We start from the raw sequence: 23,489 nt of genomic DNA on the forward strand, positions 1-23,489 counted from the left end.
TAGAGATAGCCAGATGACCAGCCAATTTCCTCCTGGATTAGGCTACTTTACATTAGGATTGCAAAAGGATTTTCAGTTGACTTGATTATACACCCTCACAAAAAAGAAAAAAGAAAAAAAAACTTAATTCCAAACGCACACTGAGAGCTGAGGATTTGAACCTGCCATAGTTTCCTACATGAGAGATGACACAGACCTCTCATAACCACTGCTTTGTGCCTGACATCAACTCTCATTAACATGGTGTTAGTCTCCCTCTCTTTCTTTGTGTGTCTGCTTAGTTGAACTGCACTCCACTCCCCTTTTGCCATTCTCTTTGTGTAGTGATCCACCAGCCAAATGAGCCCAGGCTCCCCGTCATAATGCAATTTATTTATGCAATGTCTAGAGGACGCAAATGAACAATGGAATAATGCTTTGAGTTTTGTTGTGTCAAATATGAAAATGGAGATGTGAAAAATTCCACTCTGGTTCTCCCTTTGCAACAGCAGCCTACCCTGCCGCCTATGCGCCAATCAGCCAAGCGTTCCCCCAGCAACCAACCATCATTCCCCAGCAACAGAGGGAAGGTAAGAGCGAGCAAGCGCGCCCACCCAAGATAAAAGGTGATAATTGCCATGTTCCATTCTAATGTAGCTGCGCTGCTTTGAATTAGCGAGGGAGGGAAAAAGCTGGCTGGGGAAAATGTGAGAAAAAGGCTCCCCATTTAAAGAGAAGAACATTAGCAGTGAGATGGAAAGTTACTCTGTCATTATTCAAAAACTGCACTAATTCAAACTCGCAGCGTTGGACTGCTTAATCAGTCCATTACAATGTGTTTAAGTGGTTATAAATATTCATCAGATTAATTAGCTGCATGCATAATCATTTATTACCATTCCTAGTGTAGTGTTCGTTCTTATGCCACAGCATCAGATGTAATAAAGCATAGGATATACTGTGATGGTAAATCACTCTTTTTTGACGCCATTCGTCAGTCTCAATTATTCATCTATATGATTGTATGAGACAGCATAGAGTGGCATGAATATTCAGTATATGGACTTGAAATTGAGTGTTTCCAACATTGCCTGGAGGAAAAGTTAGGTTATGTTAGAGTTTTGGCAGTGGTGTGGGTGCAAGCAATGGTCACCACGTAGAAATGCATGAATGAGGAGAGGTACACAAACTCTTATTCACACACGTCAGCAGCTTTTTCGCTTTGCACGGTGGCATAATTTCATAGCAAAAAAATAAATAAAACAAAAACACACAGTCGTTAAGGACAACCCATCTCTCGGTGATACATTGGAGCATTTTAATCATTAGCAAAAAATTATAGAAGTCATGGTAATGCAAACACAGACACAGCCACACACAAAGGCGCACACACACACACACACACACACACACACACACACACACACACACACACACACACACACACACACACACACACACACACACACACACACACACACACACACACACACACACACACACACACACACACACACACACACAGAGAGAGAGAGAGCTATTCTTGGTTGAGCCAGTGGCCTGTCTGAGTTCTGGCCTCCTCTGGGTTTTGGCTGCTGTCCCAGCCTGTCTCTGTCCACTGCCACAGTCTGCAGCCCTGCCATTTAACAAGAGACATATAAACCTGAAAACACAGGCTTCAGCTCTAACCTCCCACTGAGAGCTAACAATTTCAACTATACATTTTATCAGTCTTTGTCTGTGTCTGTCAACTCCCAAACTATAGTTTTAACTAGAGAAATCATCACTGTAGTCTTTGAAAAAAAAAAAGTGTCCTTTTTATTTCAGCGGAACATCTTATGCAGCATGGCATTGCATTTTAATAATTGAATAGCAATGCACACTGACACAGCAAATATTTTGCCATGCCCAAAGTTAATGCAGTGCTGTCGCATTACCCATGAGGATGAAGCAAATGTCTCATACTTTAAACAGTGCAGCAAAATCATTGGTTGTAATCTTGAAATAATAGGATGGTTTTCTGCAGTTTGCTAACCTTGCTCAATTTCCAACTTTAGCAAATAAGTACTTGTTGGCAATCATAACCTTCTTAAGAACATTGGGTCAAATGCATCACCCTCAACTCTATTAGCAGAATACAAGCTTATTGCATGATACAAGTCAATGCATCAGCGCTTGTTTGTGGGATGGCAAATGCTGGAAACAGGAAGATAAGATTTATCTGTCCTGGAATGCCATACTTTTCATTCAAATTTGAATTCAAGCTTGTGATTATTTTGGGAGTCATAACCTTGGGAAAAGCCTGAAGACAAGCAGAAACCTATGCAGAAACTTGTGGAGGGTAGAAACCAGCCGAAGACGAAACAAAGCACACATAAAGACTGTTTCTATCTTTTTAAGCTCTGACAGTCAGGAAGGAGCATAAAACTTAAGACATTAGAGAATTCCAGGGAACTACTGATCAGTAACAGATCTATGCATTTAAACAGCTTGCACTGTTTACATGCATAGTAATTTGGGCTGAAAAAGCCAAAAAAGAAAAAGGAGCCAAAATTACAGAGTTAGAATGAGATCCTAGATGGGAATTAGAGGTGAGTGAAGTTAGGAAAAGAAAGTTAACTCCAGGTAAAGTTGTTTATTTACTGCTATGTCTCCCTCAGGCAACATTAGTGTTGTCATTATCACCAGTGTTGCAACAAATATAGATTTTTTTTTATTTGTTTATTTTCATTTCATGCATTATTCATCCTTTTCAAAACCTGATGCTTATATTACTCATAACGTATCTCCAGCTGACCAGAAATTTGCCATAGCAATATTTACTATGACTGTCTTCAAAAGCTATGACACAATTGTTAGTTTTTTGCCATAAGGTTGACTCTGATTAGAGCGTGGCACTGCTAAAGTATTTTCCAGTTCCCCAAAAGATGATCTAATTCATGGCCGGTGTACCGCATGCAATCAAGAAATTTCAAGACTGCACCTGTAAAAACCAAATCATAGCTAATTTAAATATGACCACTATCCCCATTCAAAGTAGTCTCCTTGTGTGGTGATATACTGCTCACAGCACTTCCTACAACACTCTACGGAAGCAACGTTATCACCAGTAACAGGTACACGTTTGCAATTTTACCAGCGACTTTAAATGCATGGAAAGAGCAATCATCTCGCTGAGGATCTATAGCTACTACAGTCTATGACAACCCAGAGGCCAAATGGCGGTCATCAAATGACACACTGGTCCAGCAGCGTGATCAAGAGTGTGCGCATTGATTTTGTTTTTTGACATTCATGGGCTTTCGCTCAGTAAATCTGCCTAGATGTACAGTCTACCGCTTATGACATACAGACGCCTGAAGTGGTCATGTGATCACAAAAAAAAAAACATCAACCCACAAGTGTTGTCAAGCTTGTAAGGGGCAAGTGAACAAATATTCAGCATGCCAAAAACAAACAAACAAAAAAAAACAAACCAACCTACCAAATGTCTTTATGCAGCAGCTGCCGGCATTTCATTTCCTCAAACAAACCGCTTCTTTTCAAAGCAAGAATTCACCATAATGGGCGACACCTAAACAGACAGAACTGAGATTCAGTCCTTAAAAAATCCCCACTCTGTCAACCTGTGTGTGTGTGTGTGCGTGTGTGTGTGTGTGTGTGTCCTCTATCTCACCGAGGCATAGCAGCACTACAGCCAGCCACCACTGCAGCCCTCTTATCAGCCTTCTCACCAGACCCAGTCTCATCTCGTCATGCTATCACCCTGAGCAATGAGACAGGAGAGAAAGCTAGCCAGGCAGCCAGCTGCAAGCTTACTGTCCCCGAGTCCATCACATCTCTCTCTCTCTTTCTCTGTGTGTCCATGGTTTGCTCTCTTTCTGTCTCTCTCCAGTTCATTCCTGCCTTTATCCAGATTGGCCTGTACAATATGTGGCAGCTGGTTGGATGAGTATGGAGGGATGGAGAGAGATTGGAAGACAGTCCTACTGTCACATAGTAATTGGGGCAAAAACTTGGCTTATGTCTTAATGCGTGCTCTGCCTCCTCTCTCTGTTTCTCTGTGTCTCAGTTTCCCAATATAACCGTCTCAATCTTTCGCTTTCAATCAACCCCTCTTGTTGTCTTTGTATTTATCTCTGGCTGTTTTCCTCTTTTGCTACCCCTATTTCTGCTTCTCTGTGCCTGTGCATTGCTATTGTCAGCACGGCTTCTGATACGACAGTCGAATATGTCTGTATAGCATGATTTAGTAAAGTGCCCCCTCCCAATCCAGTTATGAAACAAAATTGGGTCCAAGAGAGGATTCAAATGGAAACCACAAAAAAGAGCTGAACAAACCAGTTTGACCTTATAATGCTTGAAAAATAACATAAAATTGTGTATCTTCCACAAATTACACAATAAACAGGTTAAACAAAGCTGATATTTTCGCCACAGCTTGGCAACAGTCAGACTTTGGCATTTCTGCATTACTACAGTGTAGCCTTGATTGCTTTACAGTCATTTTCCACCCATGTTATTATGCTCAGTCTCCCTCTCACTGGGCATCTCCTGTTTATGTTCCCACACAACCCTCCTGTTGTCTTTCTCTCATCACCAGGGCCAGAAGGTTGCAACCTGTTTATTTATCACCTGCCCCAGGAGTTTGGAGATGCTGAGCTCATGCAAATGTTCCTACCTTTCGGTAACGTCATCTCCGCCAAAGTCTTTGTGGATCGAGCAACTAATCAGAGCAAATGTTTCGGTGAGTAAAAAAAAAAAATCTCACAGGTGAAGACGAAAAAAAAATCCATTAAAATGAACAAAGTCATACAGTGACAGTGTTTGGTAATCTACTCATGTCTCTTGTTGCTTCCCTGCAATTAGTGTTTGCTTTTGCTTTTATTCCCAGTGTCTGTCCTAATCAAGCTACAAATTAACATTTTAAAAGTGGCGTTACATGCCACTGCACAGGGGGGTGAGGAGGGAGATCAAGGAGCAATGCTCCCTGGGTCCATCACGCAAGCACAAGAAGATGGTGGGGCTCGGTAATGGGAAGGGGGTTGATGTGAACAGGTGGATGCTTTCATCGCTGTAAATCACAAAAAGCAAACCCACCACCATGTCATCGAGCTACTGACCCAAACAATCTTTCAACCATTGTTATTTTCCCCATGCATGTATTCACAACCCTCTCACTCTCACATCTTTCCAGAGACAATTAGTATCAATTTCCTCTTCTCTGCCATTCCCAGCCTCCTTTACCCGAGAGGAAAGCGTTTTCCCAGACTCCCCACAATCCTCCAGCAACCCAGCAGCATCCCACCACCCCTCCCTTCCCCTCCCCTCTTCTCGCCTCCCACACAGCACACCAGTTCATCAGGGTGGAGGCGGTGCAGGTGGAATCCATGGACTTAAAGAGATAATAATAGACTGGTGTGGGCCTTGCTGTTGATTCAGTTGGACAGCAGCACCCAGGAGACAGGCTGAGAGAGAGACAGAGAGAGAGAGAGAGACTCCCAACATTGGGTTTCTTTCACTTTCTCTTCAACATGACAAGTCTATGAGGCTCCCCCTTCTTCCCTCATCTCTGTCTCTCTCTCTGTCCATCTCAGACAGTCTCTCTCTCTCTCTCTGTCTCCCTCTTTCTCCCCCCTGTGTGAGTTCTCCTCTAAACATATGCCTCTCGCTATCACTATCCGTCAGTCAACAAGAGGGAAGGACAAAGGGGCGGTGACCTCATCAGTCTCACCGGCTTATTTTCCACAGCTAGTAATTAAGATCTTAGCTGAAAAACAGCAACTTAACCCATGATTCTTTTGTGTTTTTTCTTTTTTTTTACTCATTTCTCCCTCCTTTTTATAGCAGGAGCCCCGGGGCTCTATTGTAGGACATTAACAAATTAGGCAGAAGATGCTGTGCATTAAGGGGAATAGGTTATTAGGCCTCCAAGAACTTGGAGCACTTCGTCTTAAAAATGTGAGTTTAGCCTCGACGGTGTGGTTAATGGAAAAATGGACGTGTGCAGATACGCTGTATGTATATTTACATACAGTATACATGTGTAGAAAAATGAAGAGGAATGCAGAAGAATTGCAACCACACTGCTGAAGAGAAAATTTCCTCAGTACTGCATGTATTCCAATTTGGATGGATTATTTATGTATCTAAAATTGAAACATCTCATTTTTTACAGCATGCTTACATTAGACCTAATGTCCTTTCAGCTGCACAGCATCATGTCATAATTTAGGAATCCAATTTTATTTTTTTCTTTTTATTAAATACATTTTACCTTATCTTCATCATGCAAAAACAATCAATGTATTGCATTTTAGCGTGAACAGTAGGCTAAATATACAGTGAATACTATTAACAGTATTAAAAGAATTCAAAATTTATATACTGTGTGCAAGGCTAATCACAAGTTTCAACAGAAATATCTCTGTGGCTTAATTTCTCTGCAGCACAGGTGAACTAAAGTACATTTTTGGATTTTATGAGACGATAATCAGACATCAGTCTTTGAAACCGAGTGTTTACAGAGAAGTCTGAGAATTTGAATATGACAAAAAGGTCACTGAAGGAGCACTCGAAGCATATTGCTATAAAGAGTGTAACTCAGGAGTAGGATTTGGAGCACACTCTTAAGGGATGCATCACTGTCAACTCAGACAGATGTCTGTTTAGTTTAGTGCGTTTATTTGCAGTGTGACAAAAATGGATGTGAATATGTGACACAGTGTTATATTGGAACACTTGCACAGGTGAGATGATGAAAAGCTGGGGATTTAAAAAATATTTGCCCTCAAAGCAATTATAAAAATTAAGATGATGAGAAATCACAAGTGATTCAGGTTGTACGAACTTAATTTAGTTTAGTGTGTAGCGTGTGCAATCCGTTGTGATACACTTTTATGTTTTGTCTTACTATAAATCGCTTGATTTCACCAGGCTCATTACAACTAATGCTTTATTGAGTCACAGAAATGCATAGAGCATCTGTAAGTCAAATGTATTCACCTACAGACATTGACAAAAAGCTAGAATGTGGCTATGTTTAGTTTAATCTGAGACTCAATGGAAACTACATTAGTCTTAATCCGCTGCATTCAGTCACTCAATATTGACTTTTAAAAGTGATCAAAGCTTACCTTGTTGAGTGGAATTAGCTGGAATTAGCTTGAAAATAAATTTCAAAAGGTCTTGCGAGAATGGAATGAGACACACCTAAAAAAAGAAGCCCTCTGCTTTTTCGATACTGAGAAAAAATATATAGAAGGAGATGCAATTTACCTAAAGGGTTTCTGAAAATAGGATAGACCTTTCCCTGCTCTTCTTTCCTCTTCGACTTCTATATTTTTCAAGCTGTTTGGCTGTTTTCTTTCTCACCATCATGTCAAAGAAAGTTGAGTCTGCTAGTTTGTTTCAGCGGTGCTCATCGAAACATTTACATAGTTAAAATACAGAGTCACCATTTGATAATTTACCGCATTTAAATAGTCATCAGTACTTAAACCACATCTGTGCAATAGAGGGACAAGCAAAATTGTAATCAATACTTGCAAAAATAAAACTAATCAGCACAATAAAAAAATCTAATAAAGATCTGATGTAGGGTTTGGAATCTTATAATTACAATTTCTGACTACTCAGATTTGGCAGAGAACCACTACATAACTTATACAGTACTACCACCCCTGCATTAATGCAGGAAAAGGTTTTCATATTACCAGATATCATTAGTGCACACTGCACAGCTTCACCATTTGTAATTCTTGTATAAACCTGACTGGGGGCAATGCGATACTTCAGTACTGCAGTAATTTCAGCTGCTCAACCTGGTCCTTGACTTGAATTTTCCTGATTCTCACTCAACAGTGTTTATAACTTTGGATGTGTTTTTATTAAAAATGCATAGCAATACAATGCATACAGCATTCTGCTGATATGGATGGCTGCAATGAGAGCCATACCTCAAACAGTAGTAGTGTTTGGGGTATTCAGTTGCTCAGCACTGCACACTGAGTGCTGCATCAAAGCTGTGACACATCAGCAGCCAGTTAGTCTCAAGGAAATAGCTGAAACTGGAACCATGTTCAAATATCAACTGCTGTTGGATTGTCATAATGTTCTTGGATTTACTTTTCGTCCTCTTTCTCTGTTCTTTGACCCCCAGAATCCTATCGCCTTTTGGCATGTGGATGTAAATGTGAGGTATGGAGATTCATTAAAGCCAGGGATAGTGCGAGAGTGTGTGCGTTTGTAGGACTGGGAGGGGGATCACTACCAACTGACAGGCCCTTCCCTGCTCAGTTTGTTTAAAGGGTTTGTAAAAGCAGCAGCCTTATCTCACCCGCACTGACAAAAGCCTGCCCTCTCCCCCCAAATTAAATTGGACCCATAGCGGTGTGATCAAATCAGCTGGCAGGCGGAAAATTCCGGCCGTCAATCACAGAGGTGTCTGATAAGAGCAGGCAAGGAGTCCCGGTGTGGAAAGCTGTGGGCTCATTCCGCCTCAACACCCAGGTGATAACTCAGAGCAGCAGGCACCTCCGTCCTACACACCTTGCTCCTAGCATCTCGTCACGACCCCCATGCCCCTTGCTCTTTACTTGGATACATGCTCAGTCACACACATACATGGAAATACACACGCACACACACATATACACTTATACACACACACACACACACACACACACACACACACACAATACTCAGGTAACATTTACAGACACTGCTTTGCTCTAAAAATCCACACACGACATGAGACTCCTTTTTTCTCTCTCTAATCTTTGAACACCTTTTCATGTTTTTTTTTCCTGTATTTTTTGTTCTCTGCTCAAGTTAAACTCCCGGTTTCTAATAGCTCTTCTTCGTTTGATTTTTAATATCTGTGTTATTAGCCTTTGTGGTATTTTATGTAATCTTTTTAATTCAGAGATTTTCAATTAATCTGCTGAAAGGAGAAAACAAAGACCTATTGTTGTGTCATTGTTGAGAGCTAAAAAGGGTCTTTTCTCTCCCTCTCTTTTCTTTCATCTCGCCTGTCTTTTTTCCTTATTTCCATCCCTCTCCCTTTCTCTTCTTCCCATTTCTCTCTCATCTCCCCCCATTCTTCGTCCTTCATATGTTTTTCCTTTTCTTTCTTTTATTCTCTCTCCTGTTCTATGTTCTTGCTTCAGGCTTTGTGAGTTTTGATAACCCGTCCAGTGCTCAAGCCGCTATCCAGGCCATGAACGGCTTTCAGATAGGCATGAAGAGGCTGAAGGTGCAGCTAAAGCGGCCAAAGGATGCCAACCGACCTTACTGACTCGTCTGCTGTCCATATCCAGGTACAGTAACAGCCATGCCATACTAAAAACTGTCCACTTGGAAAACTCATTTATGTATTTCCATGGTTTGTTAGTGCAAAACAGTAGATGTGAATCTCAGAGTTCACTGTTTAAATCTGAATAGAACTTTTATGCAAAATGCTCATTACTCCTTAAAATTATCTAAGTAGGCGTTTATTGCCTTTGGTCTTTAATCTAAACAATTCTATAATAGCACTGTATATTTCTAGTTTAGAAATTAAATACATTTGGAGGGAGAGACAGAAAGATGAAGGCATACATATGGATATAGACATGTAAGCGTGAATTTAATGACTTTTGGTCTTTTAATTCTAAAGCAATACTATATATTTGCAATTGTAAAAAATATATCTATCTGTAGAGAAATAAACATGCAAAAAGGTATAAAGAGACATATAGATAAATATATATGAAAAAAGACTGATTGCAAATTCAATTTTTAAAAAAAATCTATTCTTTTTCTTTAATTTGTCCTATTAATTTCTTTCTGCCATATTTAAAACAAATGACAAATGTGTCAGCTACTCTTTTTTGGGTAAAGTAGGCAAAGACAAAAATATTCTCAACCAAATATCCAATATTCCAGCTCATACAAATCACCTGTCACTGCATAAAATACTTATTGCTAAAATGCACACATGATCATCAGTGTGACTAATAAAACCACAAAATTTTGCTTAGCTTAGTTTTAAAAGTATCCAACTACAGAAAAACCTACTTCTGTAATTGAGATCGGACTTTTTCCCTCATGAGCCTTGCTATGACAGGAAACTTGTATCATTTCAAGTCGAGGTGTTTGATCGTCTTTAAAATATTCACTGAGAAAGAGCCAGGGCGCTAGTTTCTAGAATGTACAGGGTCTTTTCACAGAAACAGCCTCTGGAGACTTCTGTCAGGTTGCCCTCCTGCACAGAAATGTTTTTGTTTCTTCTGCGGTTTGTCTAATCTAATTTGTACCTGCAGGAAGCTCCAGAGGAAATTGATGACATCATCAATAGCCAGCTGTGCATAATTACCTGTCTACTGGGTATAGCGTGGGGAATCGATGCTAGTTGTTAAGCTACACATTTCTGAAACCAGATTGCAATAATTTATCCACTGAAATAGCTCAGCATTAGATTTCTGTCAGCTGCTTAGCAAAATCCAAGCTAAACCTTGACTTGCAGGAAAAATCATTGAGGAGATGCACAATACCACGCAGCAGATTTAGACTTTCAGTGAGCGTGACGAGTGATGTTTCAAGAAAAGTTTGTGCTTGCAAAAATAAATTTACAAAACGATGCCTAATGGATAAGCACTTACAAACTGCAGTGGATTATATTATGGCAGAGAACAGCACCAACCCTTCTAAGCGCCATCGGTTAGTTCAAGTGATGCTTCACCAATCTGTTCACAGCTAAAAACAATCACAGTCCATTTTCATACTCTGTCAATCTTTGTTTGTTAATTTTCCCAAATACAACAGCACAGGCATGTTGCATGAGGACATGTTCTTGTGTTACCCAATAAAGCTTCTTCATGTAACTTAGAACTCCAGCACACACAAGGGATGTCTCGATTATGGCATATATTAGTAGCTGTCATATTTAGAAATGTGTGAATTACTAATACATTTTGCACTTTGGTGCTTATTCGTGTTCAGTCTTCGCGAAATCAGCAGAATGTGTATTCTTGTAAGGATTTTAAATTTATGAATCCATTCAAATGCTTCAAGTAGCAACGGCACTTTAACTGTTAACATCCTTTAACAGTGCATTGTATGAACATGAATATGAACAGTGTATGAACTGCATATTCTATATGATAGATAATATGAACAATATGGACTTATAAACATAGAAGTTTGTGTCTTGTAATCTGCATTTGTCTAGCAAGAGTCTTTACAACCGCAAACCTGTTGCTGATCACATGATGACTGAGTCTGATGAAAAAAAATAAAGAAATGAAAATGATTAAGAAATTCCAACTGCTTCGTAATTACTACCTTGTAGCCCAGCAGTACAGATCTATGACTATCGATGATGCTGATATTTAAGTGTTAATAAATAGTACTTTACATTTCTATTCTGCATTCATGACAGAATTTTGCTGTGTGGCAGTTTCTGCTTTAACACTTCTATAGCCACACTGCATTAATACTGTGATACCTGTGAGATTAATTCTGGTGCAGAGCTATAACACACTTAAGGAGTGCTTTGGCTGTTTGATGCGACGTTCTCGCCAACAGGAGCTAATAAGAGATCTTACAAATGTGTATCATTAAGTGGCTACCTATTTGCGGTGAGAAAGTCACCACAAATAGGTAGCCACTTATTTTATCTTCCACCAGATATATTCATTAGTCAGCTGTTCCTTGTTTTGACCCTTAAAAAGTCAGAGCTTCCAAGCAAAACAATAAAGACGTTTTGCTTAAAGTAGCACCATCACTCAACAGACTAATTTCAGTGTCACACTTGATTCAAATAATCAACACCCATCTGTTAAAAACAGCGGCTGCCAGTGAGAAAATAATATAGACGCATGCTCTTTTCACCCAATTGGCTGGACAACATTTCATTACAATAACACAAGCCCGGATTGTATTCCTCCATAAATAAAAGTGCGGTGATACCATTTGTTTGTTTTAGATTTGACACTTTAAAAGCCACAGGATGGCATTAATGGAAGGTGGTATGCAATACAAATGATAGATGCTCCCTTTATCAGTTCCTTGATAGCATTTGAATAGAGCTATGCCCTGCTAATTGAGAAGAGGCTTTCAAAGCAGACACACTGAGAAGTGAAAGGGGGTGGGGTGAATTTGATTTAGCACATCAAAAAGGCACAAATGGAAGCTATCCTGCAACCGCATTGAATGACAGGACAGTCATTGAGATATACTCAGAATGCCTCCAAGACATTTCCCACAATAACATTCGGTCACTTAATCAGGAGGTGTGCGTGTATGTGTGAGTACATGTTTGTGTGTGTGTGTGCGCATCCATATCTTCCTTCATCTGCAGTCCATTTCAGTCCATGTCTGTGTTTTTCTTCTGTCATTACACCACTTCTGCAGCTGGGTTAAGGAAAACCAATAGACCAAAACCGAGACCAATCCCATGAAAACAGTGAAGAAAAAATAAAAATGGACTTTTGTAGCCAGTTGTGTACCACAGCTCCGCATTTATTGATTCCTGTAAGTTGTGAACAATCTTAAACTAAATGCATTTGAAAAAAAATAACAATGTACTTGCTTGCTTTTCAATAATTACACACGTATTCATGCAAGGTGGCAGGCAATACAATGAATTCTTGGGCAATCAACTTAAAGAAGTTCAAGTGTTTCATTTTCTAAATTCTTACGAAGCTACTTTATTATGATGGAAAACTTTGATGAAACTTGAATGATTTTTTTCCCTTTTTGTTCCTTATAGGTAAAAACTTCAATATGTAGATAGCTTCAGAAGCCCCCTTTATTTTCCTCTCCAACACAGACAATTTTGCTTTGAAGTTGAATTAAAAACACGATCAGACAGCATTCTCTTCGGCTGGTCTCAGGAGCCCTGCTACTCTGAAATTGCGTTCTGTGTCTTAAAGATAAACTTAATGCAAAAAAGCTGAAGCACTCACTGTACGGCCACCCTCATAGCAAACAATGCAAGGCAAATCCAATTACTGTAGACAGGACAAGTTTCTGAAATATGCATTTCTGCCATAAGGGTTATCTTTGTGAATATAAAAAACATCAATTCAACCTTTTAACCTGCAAATGTTGTCAGCCTGAGAATATTTCACCACCACACTGGAGCACAGAAAGAGCCTTTTTCTGTGCTGTGTTGAAGATTATTTGTTCTGTTATTTCTGTTTCACTTGTCTTTTTTTTCAGTTTTATGGTAATAACCATAATAACCTCATTTGATTTGTCAGGCAGAATAAGTGAGAGTGTGGAACAAATATGGAAAGGGTGCTTTGAATTCTGACTTAAGGAAAAGAAAATCCCACTGTTTTTTTCCTTCTTTTGCACCCCCACCAACCTGGCAACCTGATACGGCCAATCACAGTGTGAGGTGGCCTTTCTCCGCTATAGCCACACACCCCCCTACACCTGTCATGGGGCCAAGTTCCCACAGCTGTAAGTTGAACCCATGGTGTCATTTTCTTTTGGATGACGTCATGTGGTGGGACTGTGACTGCGTTGCATGACGTGGAGTTGATTGATATCTCTGAACTCTATCTCTTTATATTCTGCCCTCCTTTTATATATATATTTATATATACTGTATATTGTATATTGGCAGTTTGTGGAGTGCAGTAATCGATGCCGTTCTTGGCTGGTACCTGTACTGACGTGTTGACTGGTTGGTTGATTATAACTGGAAGTGGCCTTTAACCCTTTGTGCTATTGTACCGTGTGCCCTTGTGATGTTTTACTTTCTCTTGTGGGGTTCATGTGTATGAATGTACTGTACTTTCTATTTCTCTACTTCTTCACATTCACATCAACAGTGCTTTTCTTCTAGCAAACTCAGATTTTAGTTTTTTCTTATTTTTATTAAAGTCTGCGTCTTTGCAAAAAGGACCTTTTTCTCCCTCCGATCGACAGCTGTTTAGCTGAGAGATGGCCAAGATGACCCTATGTTTGTGTAGCCAATTAAATCTCCAACGTTCACACAGAGAGCACAGGCAAATGTTGACACTCCACTTCTCCGTGGATTCCATCTGCACAGGGAGTACTTCTGCAAGATTGTTTTGTTTGCCTAACATGAGAATCACTTCCCATTTATTTATTTATGAGGGTGCAAACCAATTACATGGTGATAGAAGAGCTGCAGGCAGCGCTACAGACCCACACGGCCAAAATCCGTCCACCGTACTGACATGCTATACACATATAGATGTGTAAGCAAGGGGCAGAAAATAGAATCCAACACAAAAGCCTTGGATGAGTATTTGCGGCCTGTCATCTTTTGTATTTTCAGTTGGATTATGCCACCGGATAAATGAGATCTTATGTTTTTGCTGCTTGTATGTGAGATAATTGTTGCTCAATCTGTTAAAAGAAAAGGCAGCTTCACAGTGAAAAAGGTCCTTTCTTTGCAAGTGAGTTTGTTGCTAACCCTCCAGGCTAAACCTGATTAGAGTTAGTCATTTTCATCTAACTCGTACTGCCCTATTCTTTTAGAAGCTCTGCAGGCGACTTTCCCTCCCATAGTCTATCCAATGAACTCAGGGGGGTGTCTAGCAGGGCAAGCCAGGAGGGAAAAGGTTTTTCTCACTTCAACTATTCCCCTTAACTGCCAGGTGTCTTTAATGGAGCCATCGAAGTAGGTGGCAGTGTGGGGTGGAGGGTGGTGGGGCATAACGTTGGGGCTCAAAGCTTGTCGGGGGGGAGATAATATAAATTCTATTGTATGACAAAGTTGGTAGGTGAAATAGATGTGAGGTTTTCAAAGAGGCTGTTTACTTGGGGGGGAAAAATAGAATTTGATAGCCACTGTGTGTTTCTTTTTTTCTGTGGTACATGCATAAGGAGAATTGCTAGTGGCTTTTAAAAGAGGGCATCTGTAATCGGGACTGTTAGTGCTTTATGTGGCTAATGGCTGGGCTCGCTTTGGCACACATAAGAAATAAGTTTGAATCTCTGCTCCCCCGTCTAAAAAGCAGATCTATTATGAAATGGTAACAAGCTCATTTACAGGAATGGAAAGGTAGAACAAAGAGCGTCTGGGCGCGTGTTCCCGTCACAAAGTCAGACCCTTTCATGTTCACTCCCAGAGAGTGATTTGCTGTGATTTCATAGCCTTTCTTCACCCACATCACAGCTCACAACATATTAGAGATGATAGGCTGTAAACTCGATCTTTTATATTCCAAGCTTGACAGCACGGACGCGTTTATTAACAGTGTAACATATCAAGTGAACACAAAGGCAGGGAAGATGCTAGGTTGGCTTTTTATGGTATCCTAATTAGAGGCTATTTCTTGAATTATGTACTTTTTTTTCCCCACCACACTGGACAACCAGTTTTTTCTTTCATTTTAATTATTACACTAATTTAACACTCGGACACACTTGTCTTGTTTTCGTCATGTTTCATTCTTGTCCTTTTGTAGTTTGTTTGTAATGAATTAACAAAAAAGATGACTGACAGCGACATCTCAGACAAGATTTTTCTTTTTTCATGCAGAGAGATGTAGTCGGTTTAAATTAGGCCTTCGTTGGATTAGTGCTGTCACAGTGTAGATGTCTGTTCCATATGGTTAAAACACAAATCTTCCACCCCACCTCTAGCCCACTTATTTCTGGTTGTGATTGACACACTCCTCTTTTTTTTTTCTCTCTTCCCCGTCTGTTTCTCATGCTGTTGGCTGTGCCTGTCAGTCTGTGTGATAACCAGGAGCCAGCAACCCTGAGCATGTTTGCCGCAGCCTCACTGAATCCACTCTCCTTATTCTCCCGTCTCTTTCTCTCCCCACTCTCTCTCTCTCTCTGTGTCACAGGATGAAGGGCCACAACACCTTATTTCCACAAGTGCAGTAAAAGTACAAAGACTTCTTGCTCTGCTACATATCATGAAGGAAGGGTGGTCCCTTGATCCTGCTGGAAAGCCGCAGAAAGATTGGGTGACTGAGAGGAGGATCCCAGAGTTGTTGTTTTTTTTTTTTTTTTATTTATTTTATTTTTGTTGTTCTTTCTTCGCAAATGCCTCTTTTTTCCCTGTTTTGCTTTGGCGTCTGTGGAAGAAGATTTTTTGCAGAGACCAACTTTTTGCTGCTGTTTTTTAGACATGATGGGAAAAAAAACCTTTATAGACTCATTATGCTCAAAGCATGCATACTGACACAGGATATAGATAAACACATAACACAGAAAACAAACCAAACATACACATTTAAAGAAGCTACATTTTAAAAAATGAAAAAAAAAAAAAACTTACTTTGTACATGTATAAATACGTGCAAATGCCAACACAAGTACTGAAGCAAACTCATGCGTGTGCGCGCGCACACACACACGAATACACACAAACACACACACCAGCCTGCTGCCATTTTGGTTTTTGTGCCTACACAGGTGTTGTGCTCTGTGACAGGGCAAGCTCTGGATCGAAGAAGAAAACAAGAAGAAGAGGAGACAAGTGGAGAATCCAGGATAATTTACATGCATCATTCCTTAGGAAATAGGGACCAAAGGACTAAACGCTTTTTAAAAGAATATAAATATATAAATATATAAATATATATTTAAAAACTCATACCTTGTAGCTGCAAGTATTACAATTTACTCGTAGTCAAAAAAAAAATCATTAAATCAATATCCAGTGGCCTACTGTAAGTACGAATAAAAGAAAATGGAAATAATGTATAAAAAAGACATGGAATCGTAGTATAGGGGCTGATCTTTTGCTCTGGATGCTGATTTAGCACCAGGTTGTAGAATAGTAAAGTAGACTAGATTAAAAAAAAATGTAGATTTGCTAACTTTTGCTGTTGTTTAAAAAAATACTTGAAGTCGTAATGAAAAGGGGGCAAAGGGGGAAGGGGGAACATTCATCTGCCCCTGTACGCAACAAGTCTCTTTCTCTTGGATGTTAAGGTGTCAGCCACTGGATATTTCGCTCATCATGATGTACAAGTCACTGCACTCTCTGACAGCTATCAACAGACTGTTCTGGACGGGGAAAAAAAAGAATGACAAGAGAAAAAAAAAAGACTGAACTTAAAGATGTCTGTGCTGGACAGGGTGCAGATGTTTAAGGCTTCTCGCTAGCCTTTGTGTTCAAGCGACAATCCACTGTAAAGACCAAGTAAAATGGACATGGGGTGTCTTCTGTTTGTTTGTTTTTTTCTGTTTTTTTCTTGACCTTTTTGTATTGCAACATGAAGTCTGAATTGTGAAGCCACAAATTGTCAAAAAAAAAGAAATGGTTGAAAGACAAATTGAAGATGACGAAGGGAACAGTAAGTCGGGGAGGAAGAGTAAGGCGACAGCTACTGAAACTGCCAGCAGAATGAACTCAGTGTTGAAACGAATTGGCCCTTCTGGTGTTGGAATTCCTTCAACAAAACTAACCAAGGATGCATGTGTCCACTGGAGCCGCTGCAAAACTTCAGACTAAGAAAAAAAAATCATCGTGTCTCTAGGCAGATAAAAAACAAACATTTTTCTGAAGACAAATTTAATTTACTGCATTGATGGCAAAGGAGTGCAGGCTTTTAGAGCTCATTTCACTCTGTCAAATATAATGTAAATTCCACTGTTAACATTTTCCCTGACCTGCTTTCTTCATCTATAATACAAAAAGCCTATGGGGGAAAAAAAGCTACTGCTTAAACAGGTTATATCTAAATTAATTCCAACAGTCACTCTTAACCATCATTCATCATTTGCCTGTAGCTTCACTGACACTGATGTCAAGCAAGGCAGAGTAAAGCACTACAGCACTGTCATGTCTTGATTTAGAGTTCTGTAGCCTTTATTTTGACTGTTATAGAGCTCTGGAAACAGCCTCGTCTCTAAAACCAGATCAATATGTTTGGAGTGAGTCTAGAGGGAGGAGCAATGCTGTTTCAGTCACTATGAGCACTTCCCAATTTTCTCCGCCGAACACCAGCTCACATCCGTACACCAGCCTTCTGAGCACAGACAGCTGGCAGTAAGAGGCAGGACTAGGCAAGAAGGAGGGAGAGAGCAGGCAGAAGAGAGGAAGTCAACAACTCAGCATCACATCCTTTACACTGATGCATCTACGTTGATGCCCAATGATTGAACCGATAAAATTAGAAGCTGTAATCAAGCTCCCGGTGACAAACATGATAGATCTGTGCTATGTGCTTTCAAAGATCAGGGTTTAGGGGTTAATTGAGATTGCAGTTTAGTACTTTAGGCACCGATCCATTCAGTTTATGTTTACTACTGAGACTCTTCTCTGTGCCGTCACCTCCCTCTTTCTCGCCTAAAGCAAAAAAGCAAACCCGAAGTGTTCCAATTTACTGAAGGTAAAACTGATAAAAAAAAAAAAGTGCCAGCAGATTCAAGAGTTTTTAATGTACTGCCTTTGTCATTTAGATAAGATGAACGTCTTGATTTCATTCCTTGATATGAGCATGCCATGTACTGCCTATCTTCCCCCCTGTGCCAAGATCAGCAAAGCCTTTCCAAAACCACAGCAAAACTGTTCAGCGGCTCTCCCCTCGGAACAGCATTTTCGAACCTGGCTAATGTCTGTGCTCACTACCCTTCAATTATCTCCTGCACCATATTAGACATGCTATTTCACCTTTCCCTCTAATCACACTGTAATCATGAGCCTCTATACATTAGCAGCAACCAAGTGAAAAATCACCGGGATAATCACTTGGACCAAATGACGGGAGAGATGGTCCCCTGCATGCACATGGATGACAGAAGGAAGATTAGAGAGAATTATGTTTGTGCCTACTCCCTGGCAAGGCTGCTGACAGCTGACCTGGCACCAATAATACAGTCGAATTTACCCGAAGAGCCAACGGAGGATGTGGAATAAAACCTTCCATATCATAGCAAGTTGTTAATATTGCAGAGTCGATCCACATTACCAAAAACTAAAGGAATAGGGTTGACAGCAAAATGTATTTCGTTTTTCTCTGTACCACAAATGTTGGAGCAATAGTTGCTTAAAATGGGGTCGAAACCAACAATTTTGCGGGAAATGCTCTATTCTGTTGAAGCAGCTGCTGCGTTATTGTGTGTCTTTTTTCAGCAGCAAAATTGTATCTCAGCAGTCAACCACAGAGGTCACCATTTTTTTTTACAAAATAACTTGCTCACACTTCTTTCTCTTGCCTGCATCCCTGCTGCGACTCCTGCAAAGCACAGCGTTGTTCACCACTAAAGGAAAAAATAAGTGAAGCACAGTAGTTCTTCAGATTCAAAATGATGCCCATCAAATGACAAGTTTTTTGTTTTTTTTATTGCCTCTGAATGCATTTAAAGTAAAACCCAGCTCTCCTTCCTCTGGCCCTGATTTGACATATGGTGGAAATGCAGGAAGCTTCATGAATTAATTTGTGAAGTGGGTCAAAACAAAGCCATGTTCTACAAACCGTTTGTGCTCATTATTTATGTGAAGCTGAACTAATCAATGAGGAATCTAATGTTCCGTGAGCAACGAAATTTCCTGTGCTTGTCTTGGTCATGTCTAGAATACATTCTGCAACATGAACCCTGCCTGCCTGCTCATCTGATCTTATCTGTCTTATACCAGATGCTGTACTAGTTCCCACTACTGATGGCAGGTTGAGTCCCCAGTGAGCCAAAACCCAGTCTAGCCTAGTATCATGCTGTCTGCTTGGCTAACAGTGCAGTGTTCATGTAGCATCTCTGCTATGCCAGAGCCAAATTAGGCAATGTGAAATCAGCACTTCAACACTTTTAACAAGGGTGCTCCTATTACTTTTACACCCAGGGGAGAATGTTGCTGAAATGACGTGCGTTAAAGGCAGAAATAGCTGTGAAACATGTGCTGCAACTACCGAAATGAGAAAAAGTTTGTTTTTAGATATTCTCATTACACATTTATTTAAAGGTTCTCTGCCTGCTTTGCCCTTAGCCTCAGTGTGGTCTGGTTTTTAGTCCAGGCTATGTTTCACCTCTAAGAGCACCGACAAATGTCAACCCAGCGGGCACTCACCAAGCTGTTGCCAAACTGTGATTTGATATTTGCCCTCGAATTTACATAGTGAAAATGTAACTTGGCATTTTTTGCCTAAAGGAATTAGTATGAATCTAATTAATTGTGAGAATATAATATTTACCATGCTAGTTGAAACATTATGAGGACGTGAAAAATTGCACAGAGCTCAAAAAGCATACAGCTTCTCTTCTGTGTGGCCAAATTGCACTGCCTTTATTTAGCATATCACAGTGAGTGGTGAACTTAAGGCATACTTGAGTATGCTCCGTTATTCCTCATTGAGCATTTACAACCTTTGCTGCTCAACCACTGATGCATGTACTCACTCAGAAATTGGGAATATATACACACAGTATACCCATTTCCTCAGTTACCACTACACCACCGCTCACAACGTCTGTCCTCCAGAGGAGCATGTATCCTTAGATGGTCCCAGCCAATAGCAGGAGAGAGCAGAGGACTGCTAGAGCATGAATCTCCAACCCCCTGGGTGCATAACACTCACCCTAAAATAGCAGTGATTGTCAAGGAAAGGAAGTGAAATGTAATTGACTGAAAGTGGAGAGATAATTAAAGGAACCTGTTGGACAGGAGGGAAGAAATTAATGCCTCTCATTTAATAGCTGCTTTGGGAGGGAGCTTTTCCGTCATCTCACTTTAGCACAGAAAGGGTTTTGCTATGGAAATGGGATTTTGTATAGAAAAAGGTGGTGGTGGAAATGGTGGAAATAGGCACTGGGTGGTGGGGGTGCTGTGTGCTAAACTGAAACTCCACAAAATCAGTCCCAATACTCAGGGCATCAGGCACTATGATGTCATGATTAGTGGAGAGGTTCAGAGCCTTGCCTTACCCCTGATCCCGAAGGAGGTCGAGTTGATAAATATGGCAGTAGGAGCAGTACGATTGCATCCCATCGTGGACAGTGCTGAGCCAGCAGAAGGGCTGATAAACCACATAAATCGTGCGTTGGATTTTTAGCCTCATCATCCGATTCCAAGAGAAACAAAGAAATGAGAAAAGATGCCATTTTCCACCGACAATGCATAATGAACTGCTGGAGGTGTGCAATTATGTTTAGCAACACGGCAGAGTAATGAAGACAAAGACTTTTTTTTAATTCCTTAATGTAAATAGCCTATAAAATATGAAAACGGAGGAAGGTTGTACAGCAACTTGTGTTGAGAAGCCCAACTCTGTGGGACAATGATGTCACTATAAAATGTATCCACAGCAGTGCAGGGATTTAGGAGAGTTTTAGTCCTTTTAAGCCCCTTAGGTTTGGGCTGTGAACATGCATCCTACAACCCTAAGCGTCGGACCAAGGCTTAGAGAGTATTTGACTTAGTGTCAAACCTAAGCCACGGCCACGAAGTGATCCGTTAATTAAGATTCTGTGTACACCGACATGTCATGATTTTTCTGACAGAAGAAAGATCGCCTATGCGGTAATTGGATTAGTCCAATTGGGGCTGATGAACAGATATGACAGTGACAGTAGAGTTCATCCATCTGCATGCTTTCCGCCTGACAGTGAGAAAAGAAAAAAAAAAGAAGAAGAAAAAAGAAAGCATCAGCCACCATCACATTTTTTTCAGATTCTTGGGAAGTGGAAGTTCAGGCTTTACAGCTTTTAAAGAAGCTAGTTTTACAAAATGAAATTCCAGGTAACAGTTTGTTCAACATGTACATAAATCATTTTAGAATCAAACATTTAATGCACACGGTTGAAACTGTATGTACATGGTTAGGCTGAGATTGGAGGAAAGGGACAAACAAGAGAGCAATTATTGTAGATCCCAGCAGAACCCCCTGCGTGCTTGACCCAATCTGCCACTGCTCTCCTGACCACACAGCTGCATTACACGTGTACATAAATTATAGCTTATTTTTCAATTCTGTTCAACATTCTTTATAGGCCGTACAATAGATCATGTTCAATCGTTTAAAAAAATAAAAAATAAAATAAAAGAATAGTTAATATATTTCAGTGAAACTAAGAAAAGGAACCTATGAAATAATTTATCAAAAACAGAAGATAAAATGATTTTATTTCTTGTACAGTGAAGCACTGATGTTCAAAAATGGGATTTTTATACTCATGTTGGTAAATGGTACTTTATTTTCTCTCTTTTGTTTTGCTATTATCGGCTGAAGCTGGGATAGACCCATTGTCATGAGGTTTATTCAGATATGCTTTGATCATTTTTCTTCTTTCCTTCATTTTTTTTGGTTGCACAATCCCTGTGTGAATTCCCTTGTGGATGGGCAAGTTCAAAGAGATTTTGCTCACTGAAAGCTCTTAAATCAATCCAAGAATTAACAAACTGCACTGTAAAAGGATGACTGATGGTACTGGTCATGTGGATTCAGAAAAAAAGAAAGAGTCCATTGCACAACTGAGTTCAAATGGATCCGCATTGCATGTTCAAAAAGAATCTTATTTGAGGCCTTTTGTTGTTTTGAGAAAAAAAGAGAAAAAAATCTAACTTTGCCATCAGATTGGTTTTGGGACCTATGCTGTCATATCTAATTGTCTTTAAGCCATGGTTGGTTTAATGTAATGCTCTTCTCTTTATGTACTTCCTTTTTTGAAATGTTCATCATTGACATATCTCTGAGTTTCCATTTTTCTGTTCCTTTCTATGGGACCTTTCTTCCACAGTTTGTTATCTAATGCGACTCCAGCTACTGAGGTAGTAGATAGCGAGACATTTCTTTACTCCAGTCAGGTTGGTTTGTTCATGTGAGGAGGGAATTCTGCCTTAAACCCTGCCTGGTCTCTCTGACAGTACTACCTGTGAACAGTGGTCGGACACACTGTATTCTGGGGATGCCAAATGCTCTTTAAAGCAAACACGTTGCCAGAGTCAGTTTTGCCTCAAGCCCATTCTGACACAAACAAGGATGTGGTCATCCACCTCCATTTCCATTGGTTACAAGGACCAAAATGTAAACAAACTCAGCTAACTGAGCAGTTTGCTTCAATCAAGCATCCAATGAGAGCCTTTAAAGTGTTCACATTTAGTCATAGATAATTTTGAACCATGCATCTTTGTATCATGAATCATTACATTCCCAGCTTTACTATCTGATCTCACTGTCTTCATTTGTCTTCATGCAAAATTAATTTGTCATAATATATTTAGGTATTTAAATTCATAATGTATGGAATAATCATTTCTTTTATTATTTGACTTGAACAAACTGAATTTTATTTGAAACAGAGATGTAATTTGAATTAGCGTTGGCTCGGGTCCGTTTCCCTGATTCGGGATGATATCTCCCATAGTGCTCCTGAACTCTGTAGTTCTCTAGTTCATTATATTCTGCTTAGACTAAAATAAAGCACAGTCCTGTAGAAGATTGAGCCTGTTTTGTCCTTTTTATCTATTCGCACAACCTGATTAAATAAACCCTAAAAGTTTGGATCTACCATTGCGTGCATGCATGACCCCGTTTGCAAAGACGTGAAGTGTTGGCTGTCCTCTTGTCATTTGGATTGTGAAGAGAATG

At 40.0% G+C, this 23,489-nt stretch overlaps 2 protein-coding genes across 20 annotated transcripts in view; both read left to right on the forward strand.

Annotated features, from left to right (window-relative positions):
* The window catches only part of celf6 (CUGBP Elav-like family member 6), a 145,235-nt gene extending 121,896 nt beyond the window's left edge, over nucleotides 1-23,339 (forward strand). For 9 of the 12 annotated variants that reach the window (XM_022206495.2, XM_051938691.1, XM_022206499.2 and 6 more), the window contains 4 exons: nucleotides 489-569; nucleotides 4,583-4,726; nucleotides 9,150-9,299; nucleotides 15,801-23,339. In XM_022206495.2, coding sequence (XP_022062187.1) covers nucleotides 489-569; nucleotides 4,583-4,726; nucleotides 9,150-9,277 — 353 coding nt within the window. In that variant the 3' untranslated portion in view covers nucleotides 9,278-9,299; nucleotides 15,801-23,339. Of the gene's footprint in view, nucleotides 1-488; nucleotides 570-4,582; nucleotides 4,727-9,149; nucleotides 9,300-13,360; nucleotides 13,432-15,800 lie in introns of all 12 variants that reach the window. The other 3 variants (XM_051938714.1, XM_022206498.2, XR_007937626.1) reach the window with 2 other exon arrangements.
* Nucleotides 1-23,489, forward strand: part of LOC110959593 (protein mono-ADP-ribosyltransferase PARP6) — a 331,374-nt gene that overhangs the window by 182,584 nt on the left and 125,301 nt on the right. The gene's annotated exons all lie outside the window — the stretch shown is intronic.

This window comes from Acanthochromis polyacanthus, chromosome 2 (assembly GCF_021347895.1).
Source record: "Acanthochromis polyacanthus isolate Apoly-LR-REF ecotype Palm Island chromosome 2, KAUST_Apoly_ChrSc, whole genome shotgun sequence".
NCBI classification, from domain to species: domain Eukaryota; kingdom Metazoa; phylum Chordata; class Actinopteri; family Pomacentridae; genus Acanthochromis; species Acanthochromis polyacanthus.